Source organism: Peromyscus leucopus, chromosome 8b (genome assembly GCF_004664715.2).
Source record: "Peromyscus leucopus breed LL Stock chromosome 8b, UCI_PerLeu_2.1, whole genome shotgun sequence".
NCBI lineage: Eukaryota > Metazoa > Chordata > Mammalia > Rodentia > Cricetidae > Peromyscus > Peromyscus leucopus.
Genome location: NC_051086.1, coordinates 57,473,573 through 57,487,517, shown reverse-complemented (window position 1 = coordinate 57,487,517; position 13,945 = coordinate 57,473,573). Strand labels below are relative to the sequence as shown.

The 13,945-nt window shown below is 39.9% G+C and overlaps 1 protein-coding gene across 1 annotated transcript; it reads left to right on the top strand.

Annotated features, from left to right (window-relative positions):
• The first annotated feature begins 12,067 nt into the window (after positions 1-12,067).
• On the top strand, positions 12,068-13,277 carry LOC114691586 (olfactory receptor 1A1-like). Its single transcript, XM_028867026.2, has one exon. The coding sequence runs from the start codon at positions 12,136-12,138 to the stop codon at positions 13,072-13,074; it is 939 nt and encodes a 312-aa protein (XP_028722859.1). The 5' UTR covers positions 12,068-12,135; the 3' UTR covers positions 13,075-13,277.
• The last annotated feature ends 668 nt before the right edge of the window (positions 13,278-13,945 follow it).

The window sequence follows — 13,945 nt, the reverse complement described above, 5'->3', positions numbered from 1 at the left end:
TCATGGCTACAGTTCCTAGGCTTACATTAATGCTCGCCAAAGCTGGATGTATTGGGCTCTCAATCTCCATTGGCATCAGAAGGGTAGATTTTTTTCATGGAGACCCATTAGGTCTCTGTCATGTTGGGCTTCAGCAGCAGCCACAGGGTGCGTTCAGTGCTCAGGAATCCAAAGAGGAACCTCATTGTCCTGAGGAAAGACATAAACCAAACTCCGGGGCCACACCAACACTAGATCGGGTCTCCTCCACGTGCTAGTAGAAAGATCCTTCCATTGCTCCAGAGGGTGATTTGCAACAGGAGCCCTACAGTGTTTATCTGCATCGGATCCTCCAGCAGAATCCACCAATAAACTCCATCAGAATCCACCGATAAAAAAATGTAAAATATATAAAACAAGGGAAAGAATAGAATGTGGAGAGGAATGATGATGAGTCCCTAGTTCTCCTTTTTTTTTAACTTAAGTAAAATGTTTGTTTGTTTAATACTTCAAATTTTTTCTTTTATTTTTATTTTTTAAAATTAATCAAATTAATTAATTTTTCTATTATCAGCTTGATAGAGTGTGCATTCTTATCTTAATAGTGAGATGTTTCATTGAGGTTTGCTCAGTAATTGAGTAAAACTGAAATTTATTATAAGCCACAGTTGTCCTAGGGACCTCCATGCTGTATATATAGCCTCCATGGTTCTGTGGGTCGTAGTCTGATTGTTCTTTATTTTATATCTAGAGTCCACTTATGAGTGAGTACATACCACGACTGTCTTTCTGGGTTTGGGTTACCTCACTCAGGATGATTTTTTCTAGTTCCATCCATTTGCCTGCAAATTTCATGCTTTCATTGTTTTTCTCTGCTGAGTAGTACTCCATTGTGTATATGTACCACATTTTTTTCATCCATTCTTCAGTTGACGGACATCTAGGTTGTTTCCAGGTTCTGGCAATTATGAATAGTGCTACTATGAACATAGCTGAGCTTGTATCTTTATGGTATGAATCAGCATTCCTTGGGTATATGCCCAAGAGTGGGATAGCTGGGTCTTGAGGTAGTTCGATTCCTAATTTTCTGAGAAACTGCCATACTGATTTCCACAGTGGTTGTACAATTTTGCATTCCCACCAACAGTGGAGGAGTGTTCACTTTGCTCCAACATTGACTGTTATTGGTGTTTTTGATCATAGCCATTCTGACAGGTGTAAGGTGGTATCTCAGAGTCGTTTTGATTTGCATTTCTCTGATGATTAAGGATGTTGAGCATTTCTTTAAATGTCTTTCAGCCATTTGTGATTCTTGTTTTGTGAATTCTCTGTTTAGCTCTTTAGCCCAATTTTTAATTGGACTGTTCAGTATTTTGATGTCTAGTTTCTTGAGTTCTTTATATACTGTGGAGATCAATCCTCTGTCAGATGTGGGGTTGGTAAAGATCTTTTCCCATTCTCTTGGCTGTCTTTTTGTCTTATTGACTGTGTCTTTCGCCCTGCAAAAGCTTCTCAATTTTGAGAGGTCCCATTTATTATTTGTTGTGCTCAGGGTCTGTGCTCTTGGTGTTATATTTAGGAAATGGTCTCCAGTGCCAATGCATTCAAGAGTACTTCCTACTTTCTTTTCCATTAAGTTTAGTGTAACTGGATTTATGTTCACGTCTTTGATCCACTTGGACTTGAGTTTTGTGCATGGTGACAGATATGTATCTATTTGTAATCTTTTACATATTGACATCCAGTTATGCCAGCACCATTTGTTGAAGATACTTTCTTTTTTCCATTGTATAGTTTTGGCTCCTTTGTCAAAAACCAGGTGTTCATATGTGCATGGATTAATGTCAGGGTCTTCAGTTCAATTCCATTGGTCCGTATGTCAGTTTTTATACCAGTACCAAGCTGTTTTTATTACTATAGCTCTATAGTAGAGTTTGAGGTCAGGGATGGTGATGCCTCCAGAGGTTGCTTTATTGTATAGGATTCTTTTAGGTATCCTTGGTCTTTTGTTTTTCCATATGAAGTTGAGTATTTTTCTTTCCAAGTCTGTGAAGAATTGTGTTGGGATTTTGATGGGGATTGCATTGAATCTGTAGATAATAGGATGTGTTTTTTCCCAGCTGGAGTCTGTGAAGAATTGTGTTGGGATTTTTGATGGGGATTACATTGAATCTGTTGTAGATAATAGGATGTGTTTTTTTTCCCAGCTGGAGCGATAGCTCAGTCAAAAAAGTCCTGGCCATGAGAACATGAAGTCCTGAGTTCATTCCCCCAAATCTATGAAGATGCCTAATTTAACATTAGTGCAGCCATGACAGGCTACAAACTAATGGTACTGGGGCTAGGCCTCACCCTTATAATAACCAGGAAAATCCACGAATGTTACCCTGTGGGAGACCAATCAGAATTGAGACAAACAAGTACTAGATGCTCCAGACCCTTAAGGATCGCTTACATCACTTGTATAGAGGTTTCCAATTTCCTTGCAGCAACACCAGTACCAAACATGTTTGACAAGAATTCTGTTGTCCCATTCTTGCCCAATCAGGAGTTCAATCCCCATCTGAATCTGGAATTCCCCTTCTCCCTCTCCCATCCTTTACTCCTTAAAAACCCTGCCTCAACTGAGCTCCAGGCTCTCCCTGATCCAACTGCTGTGTTAGAACTGATGGAGAGCCCAAGCTTGAGCTTGCAATAAAGGCTTTTTGCTTTTACATAGGAATTCAGACACCTGGTAGCCTCTGGGGGGCTCATGACACAGGCATAACATTTACATTATCTTTTTAAAAAACACAAGTATGATCACACATACTGGAGCTTGTTGGCCAGCCAGCCTAGCCTACTTGATAAGCTTCAGGCCAGTGAGAGGTCTTGCCTCAAAAGGCAAATTGCACACCTCGGGTGGTCATAGGATGCAGAAAAGTCAAGATATGGGTCATGTGGAAGCTTCTTTCTTGCTATCTAACCCTCACAGGGAATGGAACCTGCTTTCTGCTGGAGAACTGTCACCAACAGTCTCATTCAGTTGTGGAACCTGCATGTGACATTAATAACTAGCTAGGCAAGATACACCCACTGGTGCAAGGGTGGCATTTCTGTTGTGAGGGTAACCAACCACTTTCTGACGGGATTTGATGCCCATTCCATCAGAGAGAATTCACATCTGGTACTGCAGGCCCAGTCAATCCCCATGTCTGTGGAGCTCGTAAGCCATAGCTGACATTTTGCTAAAGGACATGATCTCCATGTCTAACTGCCTGCCAATGGTCATGTTGGTACTCATACTTTACTGTGGCCGTCATTTTGGCCAGAGAAGATTTTTTATTTGTAGTGAGAAGCAAAACTGCAGAGATTCATTACTGATCAAAGTGCTAAGAATAAGCGTCTATGGCATTCAGTCCTAAATGTTCGTCATCCCCATAAAGACGTCACAGAAGAGAAAGTGTAAAGAATCTAAGTGCTACAAGAAGGTATTGAGTGCTGCAGACTGTTGTGTTCATGGCCACTCTAGGAGTATCTGCAAAACTTTGAGATCATTATCCCCCTGCCACAGAGGGGAGAGGGACTCTCAAAGCCCCACTTCTCCCCGAGGATCTAACATCAGCTAATTATCACTAGGGGATGGAGAAAAGCTTTTTCCAAAGGTGTAGCATGGATGGGATGCCCATGGCCCTGTAATGACCCAGCCATTGTTCTGTAAGTAACTCCAATGAAGCTCATTGAGTCTCCAAACAGAGACAAGGAAGTAGGAGAGGAACTAATCAGGAAGAGGAGGGAGAAGAGTGGAAGTGAGACAGAGGACAAGAAGTTATGAAAGGTGACTATGACAAAAGCATGCTGTATACACATGTGGGAATGCCATTTCTAAACAGTTAGGGCTAGAGTGAGACCCAGTATCAAAAAATAATAATAAACTGAAACTCATTACTGTGTGATTACTATATGTAAATGAAAAACATTTTAAAGAAAACCAACTTGGATGTCTCCTGAGGAACAAAGAGCAGATGGCCAAGCTTGGTCCATGAGAATTCCTCAAAGCGGGGACCTTGGTTTTGAGTCCAGTAACACAAGAGAAGAGTGAGGCCTTTAACCACCTCCCTAGGCTTTCGGTCTCTGTGATGTCATTTTACTCTCAGCTGTGTTGTGCTTCTGTATCAGGTTCCCTTCTGTGGACCAACTGCTCTGCTAACGCTGCACATTCTCTTTGGCATTGCTTGTTGTCAGGAATCTGTTTCTTAAGATTCCTTTCAGAAACACCTTTGAATTCTGACTAAATTGCTTATTTAAGCTATTTCTATGCTTCTTGTTAAATTGGGTCTGCTGCTTCCAGATCGATTTCACTTTTTCCAAGATCTGTTCAGTTTTTTGTTACTCTTAGATACTTATTTGACTGGACTCAGGCTTAAAGGCAGAAGTTCTCAGTGAGGACAGCCTATGTCTCTTGCAACCCATTCCTGGCATTTTTCTTTGGCTTCCTTCATTCTCTTGGCCAAGAGTTTAGCATATCTGCAGCCCCTCTTGGTTTTCTTCGTGCGTTGTATCTCAGAGTCACATGTCGGTGTTTGTTGTAGGACACATGGAGTAAAAAGATGCTGAATCTTGGGTGCTTTGGTCCTGGGCTTCTTAACCTACTTTGTTTAAGGGCTTTCTGACAACATATTGGTGGGTATTATCTTCTTTTGAGAGAATAACAAGCTTTCTGATTCTGCTAGCTCTTTTAGGTCCCAACAGACAAGGCACAGTAGTATCTGTCATTCAGGAATATCCTTCCCTGTCTCTCTGTCTCTCTCTCAATAACTGTGTTGAGAACACTCAGATTGGCATCCACAACCCTTCTGCGAACAGACTTGTGCTCCAGTTTTCCTTGGTCTGTAGTGAGAATGTCCCTTAATAAACAGCAAGAGCACTCTACCATGGGTCAAAATGCCTTGCTTCATGGGAAAACATCGCCATTCCCACCACTGGTTTAGACCACATAACCCTTTCCACTCTTCACCCAGAGCATCAGCAGCTACTTCTGTGGCTATGTGATTCTCATAGAATATATGAAGCTTGCCTTCATTGTCCACTTCAATGAGTTTCTGACAGCTGATGGCTGGGAAGGAGATATTCAGCTTCATCTCGACACTTTGTCATTCTTAATGTCTTCACAATAATTCCCAAATATTTTCATCTCTCTTTCTTCAATTGCCTTTCTGTTTCACGTCTAGGTACTTAATATATTATCATCACTCATTTTTTCTTTAGACGTGTTCCATAAACCATTCCTGTTTCTAGAAGGCATTCAATGGCAAGGAAAATAGCCAAGGCAGATTTTCATAGAGACATTTACATTTAATCTCCTTCACCTGAAGGAAAACTCCTAAGATAAGTTTTTCTATTTTAGAAGGAGAAGATGACTAAGATTCTGCGCATGAGCCAATGAAACCCATGTTCAATGTCCACAGAAAACACTGATAAGTAATTGAAGACTAAAGCCACATTTTCCTCTATGCCACTAAATAATTCCTTCCCTTCAGGGGTACCAAGGAGATAAAATGCAGAAGAGACTCTGAGAATGATGCACCCCTTGGTAATGTGTTTACCAAGAAGGAAACACTAATTGGATATGATGGTATCTGTGGCCACAGACCAGACAGCAGACTACAATTTAGATACAAAACAGCTAATAGCAGAGCCACCAGCATGATGTGATCTCATATAGCTATAGGAAAATACCATTCAAAATGTGTCAATATTGATTATATATACAGTTTGATATAGGAAGTAGAGCTCTGTCACATGACTCTTAGTGACATAGACAGTGAATATATAGTAAATTTTATATAGATTTATATATAAATAATCAAATAATAAGGGAGTTGGCATTTTGGCTCAGTGTTAGAGTACTTCTACAGCAAGGGCAAGGCCTCACTCTGGGTTCAGTCCTCACCTCTGAATAAAATAAAAATGGTAAAATTAGTTAATACGTCCTAAGTGTTAACTATGCGCCATGCACTCTTTTAAGAATGTATACAATTTAAAAATAAATACTATTTTAAGAATTATATACAATTCATTCAATTATTTTATCTTCATGAGGATGTGTTTATTCTTATTACTGTTTCCATTTCAGTGGTATATAAATAAGCAAATGTTGGCCCAAGGAAGCTATAATCAATATACGCCAAAGTCAGCAATCAGTGATCCAGCATAGGCTCACAGTATTCACAACTACTTTCTGCAGAAGGCAGTGACCTCTCTGCCATAGGAGGTACTAAATCATAGACTACAACCATCAATTGGGCTACTACAAAGGTGATGTATATACAAAGTAGTCTAGATGTCTGTAGACTCTTTCCATCTCTCAGAATCTAGAAAATCTGGAGATCTGCCGTCAGTGTGCTACCTTAAAGAAAGCATAGCTGTGCTCTAATGCCTCTCTGGTCAAATCCTAGTGAGAAGATGAATTGTGAGTTTTCTTTCTTTGAGACACTAAACAGCAGAAAGACCTATGTACAGGCTTGCAGTGTTGGACTCCAAAATCTGGGGGTCTCGAGTGGGCACCCCAAGAACCCAGACTCCAGTCCAGTTGATGCAATAGCAGGAGGATTTATTAAGTTTCTGTACAGAAGGGCTCCTCTGCTCCCAAGAACAAGAGTCGCATCTTACTGCAGCCCCATTGGGGCTTTTAAAGGAAAAACCCACAAAAGCCATAAGATTACAATTCCCAAACAATTTCGTTTCACAAGATCATGGTCTGGTTACAGAGTGATCACAGAGGGGGTACAGTTACATCAACAGGTACATTCTTCCTGAAACCTCAGGGGGTATATCAGGGCGGGAGTGGAGTTTACACAAAGGTCACAGTGGTCCTTCCTGGAACACCTGCAACTATCCCAGTCACAGTCGAGTGCATCTCTTAAGAGAAATCTTTTTACATTGTTATATGGTTGCAGGGGAGATTGAACAATGGCTGAGTCAGGTTGCCCTTGGAACTAGATTTTTAGTTTCTCATTTCCTGGTGCTTGAAGTTTCTCTTTTCCTGAGGCTTGGGGGTATAAGCCTGAAGGGTTAGGGTCTTTCAGCAGAAATATCAGATCTCAATTATACTAGAGTCCTTACAACTCCCAAGAGGAGTTCCTAAAAGAGTCTGAACAGCAGAGGTAGAGAAATCCCAACAGAGAGGCTGGCATAGGTCAGCCCAGAGCTTGAAACTTGGAGACACTCTCTCCAGGAAACTCCAAATCACACTTGAGAGGCACTGTGTCCCCTAAGGGCATATACAGAGGAGTTTCCATGAGGTTCAACAATTACTGTGACTTGGATCTGAATGAAGCCATGAGAGAGTGATGGTTCAGGAGACTTTATAGCCTGCTGGCAAGTTCTCAGTCTTATTGCTAAGATCCATTTGGCTGCAGTTTGAAGGGTCTCTCTTCCTCAGGCATCATCCAGGACAGCACTTTCTGTTCCTTCTGCTCATGGTCCAGAAATTGGGAGCTCAATCTTTCAAACTATCCCACTCTCATCTTCTCCATCTAAGCAGAGCCCCAGGATGCTGCTCTGAGCATGCCTGGGCCCAAGTGCTAGTGTAGCTGCTTGCAAAGTTCTATTTGTGGAACAAGAGTGAAGGCCACATGGCCAGGATGTCTTATAACAGTGTCTGTAGACTTCACGTAGATCTGAGGACATTGGAGAGAGAATACTTATAATGGTTTGATGTAGCCACACAGCAACAGGACCATGCTCTTTCTGGACCCACATAAAGTCCCTACAAGGTAAGTGGAATCATCATGTCTTTTTTTCCACATTACACATTGGGTGAAATGAATCACCAAAGGTCATACAGAGAGGTAAGATGGACACAAATCTCAGCCTGACTCTAAAACTTGAGTTCTGAAGATCCAATAGACAAATGGTAGACTGAGAGAATTCCTGCTCTGCTACATGTTCCCTGGGGCTTTGTCCATGAACACAGGGCTGGGAAAGGGTAGTTGTGATTTGGTTATTTCTGCTTCTTGAACTGTGCTGAATGTGTGTTGTGTGTCATGGACATGTGCCGTCCAGCCATGCAAATGCAGGGTCTTATGAGAGGAACTACAAAGATATATCTGCTCCAACTATTTGCAGCCTGGCAGTGGTACCTTTGCAGAGTCAAAGTTTCAAGGAGTGGGACTACTACAGAAATCTGCAAACACTTGAAGCATGTTTCTTTGGTCTTGTCTCTTGCACCCAGATGAAATGGTTAAGCAATTGGTCTCACCTGTCCTTGCAAAATTTTTCTCAGTACCATAGCTCATGTCAAAGCCCAAACACTCTCCAGGGATGTAGATATTAGCGGTGAGCTGTGTGTGAGACTGAGGCCTTCTAGAAAATTCAGGCCTCTTTTTGTTGATGTACATCCCTTTCTTATCCCTAACAGTACAAGGTTCATTTTGCTTCTTACCTGGGTTTCTACAGAAATCATCTATCTCCCCTGACAGAACTCTAACATCTGGTGCCATGAACCTCTGTAACTTAGCACCTACACTCACAAACCACTCTCCTCTTATTTTCTGTATTTTTTGTTTATATGTTGATTATATCAACCTTTTGGGTTGCAACTTTTCCTTTTATTCTTGAACTGTGTATTTTTTTTATAATTACACAATATTTGCAATGGACTATCCATCAAAATGTTGCCACATTAATTAGTGTATATGCTCAAATATTTATATTTACATTAAATAAAGGGCTGACTATCTCTTTTCAGAAAGAGTTAGTGGGTACTACATCCAGTGTGCTAATACTTATAAATAGAAAATTACTGAATAGAGCCCTTGCATTGGCTCAAAACCCTCTACAAGACAAACACACAGACTTCTTTTCCATGTCGATTCCTTCTTAGTCTTCAGCCTCATCTGTATCCTCTGAAAAAAAAAAAAAAAAAAAAAAAAAAAAAAAAAAAAAAAAAAAAAAAAAAAAAAAAAAAAAAAAAAAAAAAAAAAAAAAAAAAAAAAAAAAAAAAAAAAAAAAAAAAAAAAAAAAAAAAAAAAAAAAAAAAAAAAAAAAAAAAAAAAAAAAAAAAAAAAAAAAAAAAAAAAAAAAAAAAAAAAAAAAAAAGTCAGTATCTATGCATTGATTGGCTAATGTTTACCATCAATAGGAAAACTGTACTGATTCAGGACCTCTTAGACTCCACTCTTCAACTAGTAAATAAGAAAAGCTTCTGATATAAAACAACATTAACCCATTCTGAACAATTAATGCATAACTAGAAGCATAACCTGAATATAATAAAACTGAAACATCAAAAAAACAAATAAAAAAAAGAAAAAAAAAAATAAAAAAAAAAAAAAAAAATACCAAGCCATTCATCTGCTTCTCACATTCTCACTGACTTCACCTAGCCCCTTCCATAATAGCTTACTTTGCCTCTACACCTGCTCCCATGAATGCTCACACTCTGAACTAAATTGTCACCAACAGGTAATATCTTTATTTGAAATCCAATTTGTTATTACAAAGCTGGTGTTAAAATGCCAGAACATCTAGAGTGTACCATGGCAAAGACCCATGTGGGTTTAGTAGCTAGAATATTGTTTCATATTTGCTCCATTTTTTCTGTTTGATTTGCTTTTCAGACAAGGTATGTGTGTAGCCCAGGTTGGCCTGAAACTCTCAATCCTTCTGCCTCAGAATCTTGAGTTCTGGAATTACAGAAATGCTGCCACAATATAAAGCCTTTCCTAGTCTTTTACAGTAGGTACTATAGATACACTTGGAATTCTCTTTGTTTCCATCCCAAATCTTATTTTTCTGCCTCTCACTCCTACTCCTTCTCTCATTGGAGGTACCTTCCCACTCAGGCCTTGTACTTTGCTGCACACCAATGTATTATTTTATGTTAAAATTATTAAAGAGAAAGCACAATTTCTTATTCATTCTCTGTGGGCAAGTGATTTCTAAGTTTCTCATGTGGAAGTCACATCACTCCATGCTATACTGTTCTGATCAAGTATATATCATAAGAATAAAGATCTGATTTGATTCTTTTACACATGGAGATCCAGATTTTGCTAGCATTGTTTGTTGGAAATGCTCTTTTCTCCAGTGTTTATGTTTGGCTTCTTTGCAAAGAGTCAAATGGCTGTAGTTGTGTGAGTTCATATTTGGGTGCCCAGTTCTATTACATTCATTTGTGTGTCGATTTTGTTACAGTATTATATTGTTTTTATTTCTATGGTTCAGTGGTATAACTTGAAATCAAATACGATAATGCCACTAGCAAAATACTGGTCAGGATGACTTGATAATGAGGGTCTTTTGTGTTTTCATATGAATTTTTGGATTAATTTTTTTTATTTCTGTGAAGAATGGAGTTGCACATTTGATTATGAGTCTACTGAGTCTGCAGGCTGCATTAGGTAGGACAGTCATTTCCGTAATATTACCTGATCCATGACATGGGAGATCTTTCCATCTTTTAGTGTCTCCTTGATTTATTTCTTTAGTGTTTTAAAAACTTTATAATAGTTGTCTTTCTCAGCTAGGCTTTTTCCAAAGTACTTTATTTTGTTTGAATCTACTGTGAATGAGATTCCCCCATTGTCTTTCTCAGTATATTTCACTGCTATACAAGAAAGATATTGATTTTATAAAGTTAATGTTGTATCCTGTTCCTTTGCAGAAAGTGTGTCAGCTATAAGACTTTTCTGATGAGATCTTCAGGGTCTCTTATGTATAGAGTCATATCACCTACAAATAAGGATACTTTGATTTCTTTTCATATTTGTATACCTTTGATCTTGTCTTATTGCTCTAGCTAAGACTACAAACACTATGCTAAAAAGGGTGGAGGAATAGCCACTACTCAACTTTTGAATGGAAGTAATTCTAGGCTAGTTTTTCCAAGAGGACATTTGGATTGGAGTACATGACTGAGTATTCCAAAAGACTGCCTGTCCTTATGATGGTTACTGAGACGAGTGTGATTCCGGCCTCTCTCTGAAGCTATAAGCTCTAGGAACAGAGACTATGTCCTATATGTTGAATGAACAAGAAATAATTCAAATTTGTCCCATGTTTATGATTTTTCATCTGAAGCCAAACTGTAGCACAAATCTTACAAGGTCTTATTAATAAAACAAACCTGAAGCCAGGTATTGGGGTGAATGCTGAAAGACCAGAGAAGCAGAACAAGCCACAGCTTCCTCACCTCACCAATTCCTCAGCTGATCCTTTTTCCTCAAACTGGAAGCCTCTGAGTCCTCATGCAAATGGATCTCAGTTTAACTGCTGCTCAAAAGCCTAAAAGCTTAACCAGGATCTAGTTCCTGGTCCTTACATTTTATATACCTTTCTGCTATCACTTCCTGAGATTAAAGGCATGTGTCGCCATGTTTGGCTGTTTCCAGTGTGACTTTAAACTTACAGAGATCCAGATGGATCTCTGCCTCTGGAATGATAGGATTAAAGGTGTGTGTGCCACCTTTTTATGGCCTCTATATCTAGTGGTTGTTCTGTTCTCTGACCCCAAATAAGTTTATTAGGGTAAATATATATTGGGGGACACAATATCATGACATTTTCCCCTTTTTGTCTAAAATTAAAAAAGCTTATAACTAATACAAGAAAAACTATATCCAATAAGTACATACAATATATACAGTCAAGAATTACATTAACAATGTCTAGTCCATTAACATTTGACAGATTCAGATCAAAAACTCCATTATATTTATTAACAATGTCCAGTCCATTAACATTTGACAAATTCAGACAAAAATTTTCATTACTTATCCTATTTAAAACAAGTAGTTCCTTTAAAAAAAAGTAGATTCAATAATCTCCCTTTTTATCTTATCACCAAACTATGAATCTAGATAATGCAATGTGAACTTTAATTATGAAGTAATCAATCTTAGATGGTGCTGTGGTGGTATTGGTAGGGAAAATGAACTCTTCTGATCACAAACACCTTTGTTCTTAGACATTGTTAATCTTCATAGATAAATGATCATCTGTATCATTGATCAACAGGGGTTTCCTCAAATTATGTGGCTCTGAATTTCATGGACACACACACACACATACATATTGGGGGGAGAGAACTGTTGTATATGGGGAGTGGTAACACATGGATAATAATTGTACTAATGGTTCTGGGTTTGTATCTGTTTTCAGCTTGAAGGAACCATGAGAGAAGAGAACGAGTCTTCTACCACAGATTTTACTCTCCTGGGAGTTACAAGGCAGCCAGAGAAGGAATATTTCTTCTTCATCCTCTTCCTATTCATTTACCCCATCACAGTGATTGGAAACATGCTCATCATCCTAGCCATTCGCTCTGACACTCGCCTTCATAACCCCATGTACTTTTTCCTTGCCAACCTCTCCCTTGTTGACATCTTCTTCTCCTCTGTTACTATCCCCAAGATGTTGGCCAACCATCTCCTGGGTAGCAAAGCCATCTCCTTTGGGGGATGTCTGGCACAGATGTATTTCATGATAGCTTTGGCAAACACAGACAGCTATATACTAGCTGCAATGGCATATGACAGAGCTGTGGCTATCAGCCGTCCACTTCATTATGCAACAATTATGAGTCCAAGGCCTTGTGTCCTCCTGGTTGTTGGGTCCTGGGTGATTGGAAATGCCAATGCACTTCCCCATACCCTTCTCACAGCTAGCTTGTCTTTTTGTGGCAACAAAGATGTGGCCAACTTCTACTGTGACATTACTCCTTTGCTCCAGCTGTCCTGTTCTGACATCCGCTTCAATGTGAAGATGATGTACCTTGGGGTGGGGGTTTTCTCTGTGCCACTGCTGTGCATTGTCATCTCCTATATCCGGGTCTTTTCCACAGTCTTACGGGCTCCATCCACCAAGGGCTTCCTCAAGGCCTTGTCCACCTGTGGCTCTCACCTGACAGTGGTGTCTTTGTATTACGGGACAGTGATGGGCATGTATTTCCGGCCCTTGAACAGTTACAATCTGAAGCATGCATTGATAACTGTGATGTACACAGCAGTGACCCCAATGCTGAACCCTTTCATCTACAGCCTGAGGAACCGGGACATGAAGGCTGCTCTGAGGAAACTCTTCTGTCACAGTGCTTCTTCATCCTCCATGTGAGACCTCACACTGTGGTCCCCCATCAGAAGCCCTGGGAAATCCAGCTCCAATATCACCCCTGCAAGGAGCTGCCTATCATATTTCCAGCTTGAAATCCCTTCCTTAGGAGCCTTCTCATGGTTTGAGGAAGCATGTTGTATGATATTTTGTTTGTGTTCTGGTATATAAAGCTTGCCTGAAGATCAGAGAAGCAGAGTAACAGCCTCTTGGGGACTTTTTACCTCTAAAAAAAATCTCAGACCAAATGGAGGCATGCTGTTTCTGTGAATCCTCTGACTGAATGGGCCCGAGATCCTGTCTTCACCCACCTTATATTCCTGTCTCCACCTCCCTAGTGCTGGGATTAAAGGTGTGCACCACCACCACGGGATCTGTTTCTCTTTTAGACTGTTTCAATCTCGTGTAGCCCAGGGTGGCCTTGAACTCCTGATCTTCCTGCTTCCTCCTCCAAAGTGTTGGGATTAAAGCTGTGTGCCACCACTGCCTGGCCTCTATGGTTAACTAGTGGCTAGCTCCACCCTTTGATCCCCAGGGAAGCTTTATTGGTCAGAACACAAACAAAATATCATACAACAGAAGGAACACATGGAATACACCAATTTCAATGTATTTCTGCTTCCTTGGGCAGACTGGGTACAGTTCTCACCAGCCTAATGCTTGGAAGAGTGGAGTTGGGAGTACAAGAATTGGCTTCAACAAGGATGAAATAGGGCTGATACTATCTATTCTGCCTATGTCACAGGATGTGGTCCCTGTAGCTCATGCCTTAAAGACTACAGATCACTGTTTGCATGCATATTTTATCCATTATGTTCAATCACTCTGTTTGGCTTATAAGCATGTGTGGGCAAGACCTTCGACAACATACGGC

What these genes read in the sequence shown, in the direction of transcription:
- LOC114691586 (XM_028867026.2), top strand. Translation starts at nt 12,136, where the DNA reads ATGAGAGAAGAGAACGAGTCTTCTACCACAGATTTTACTCTCCTGGGA.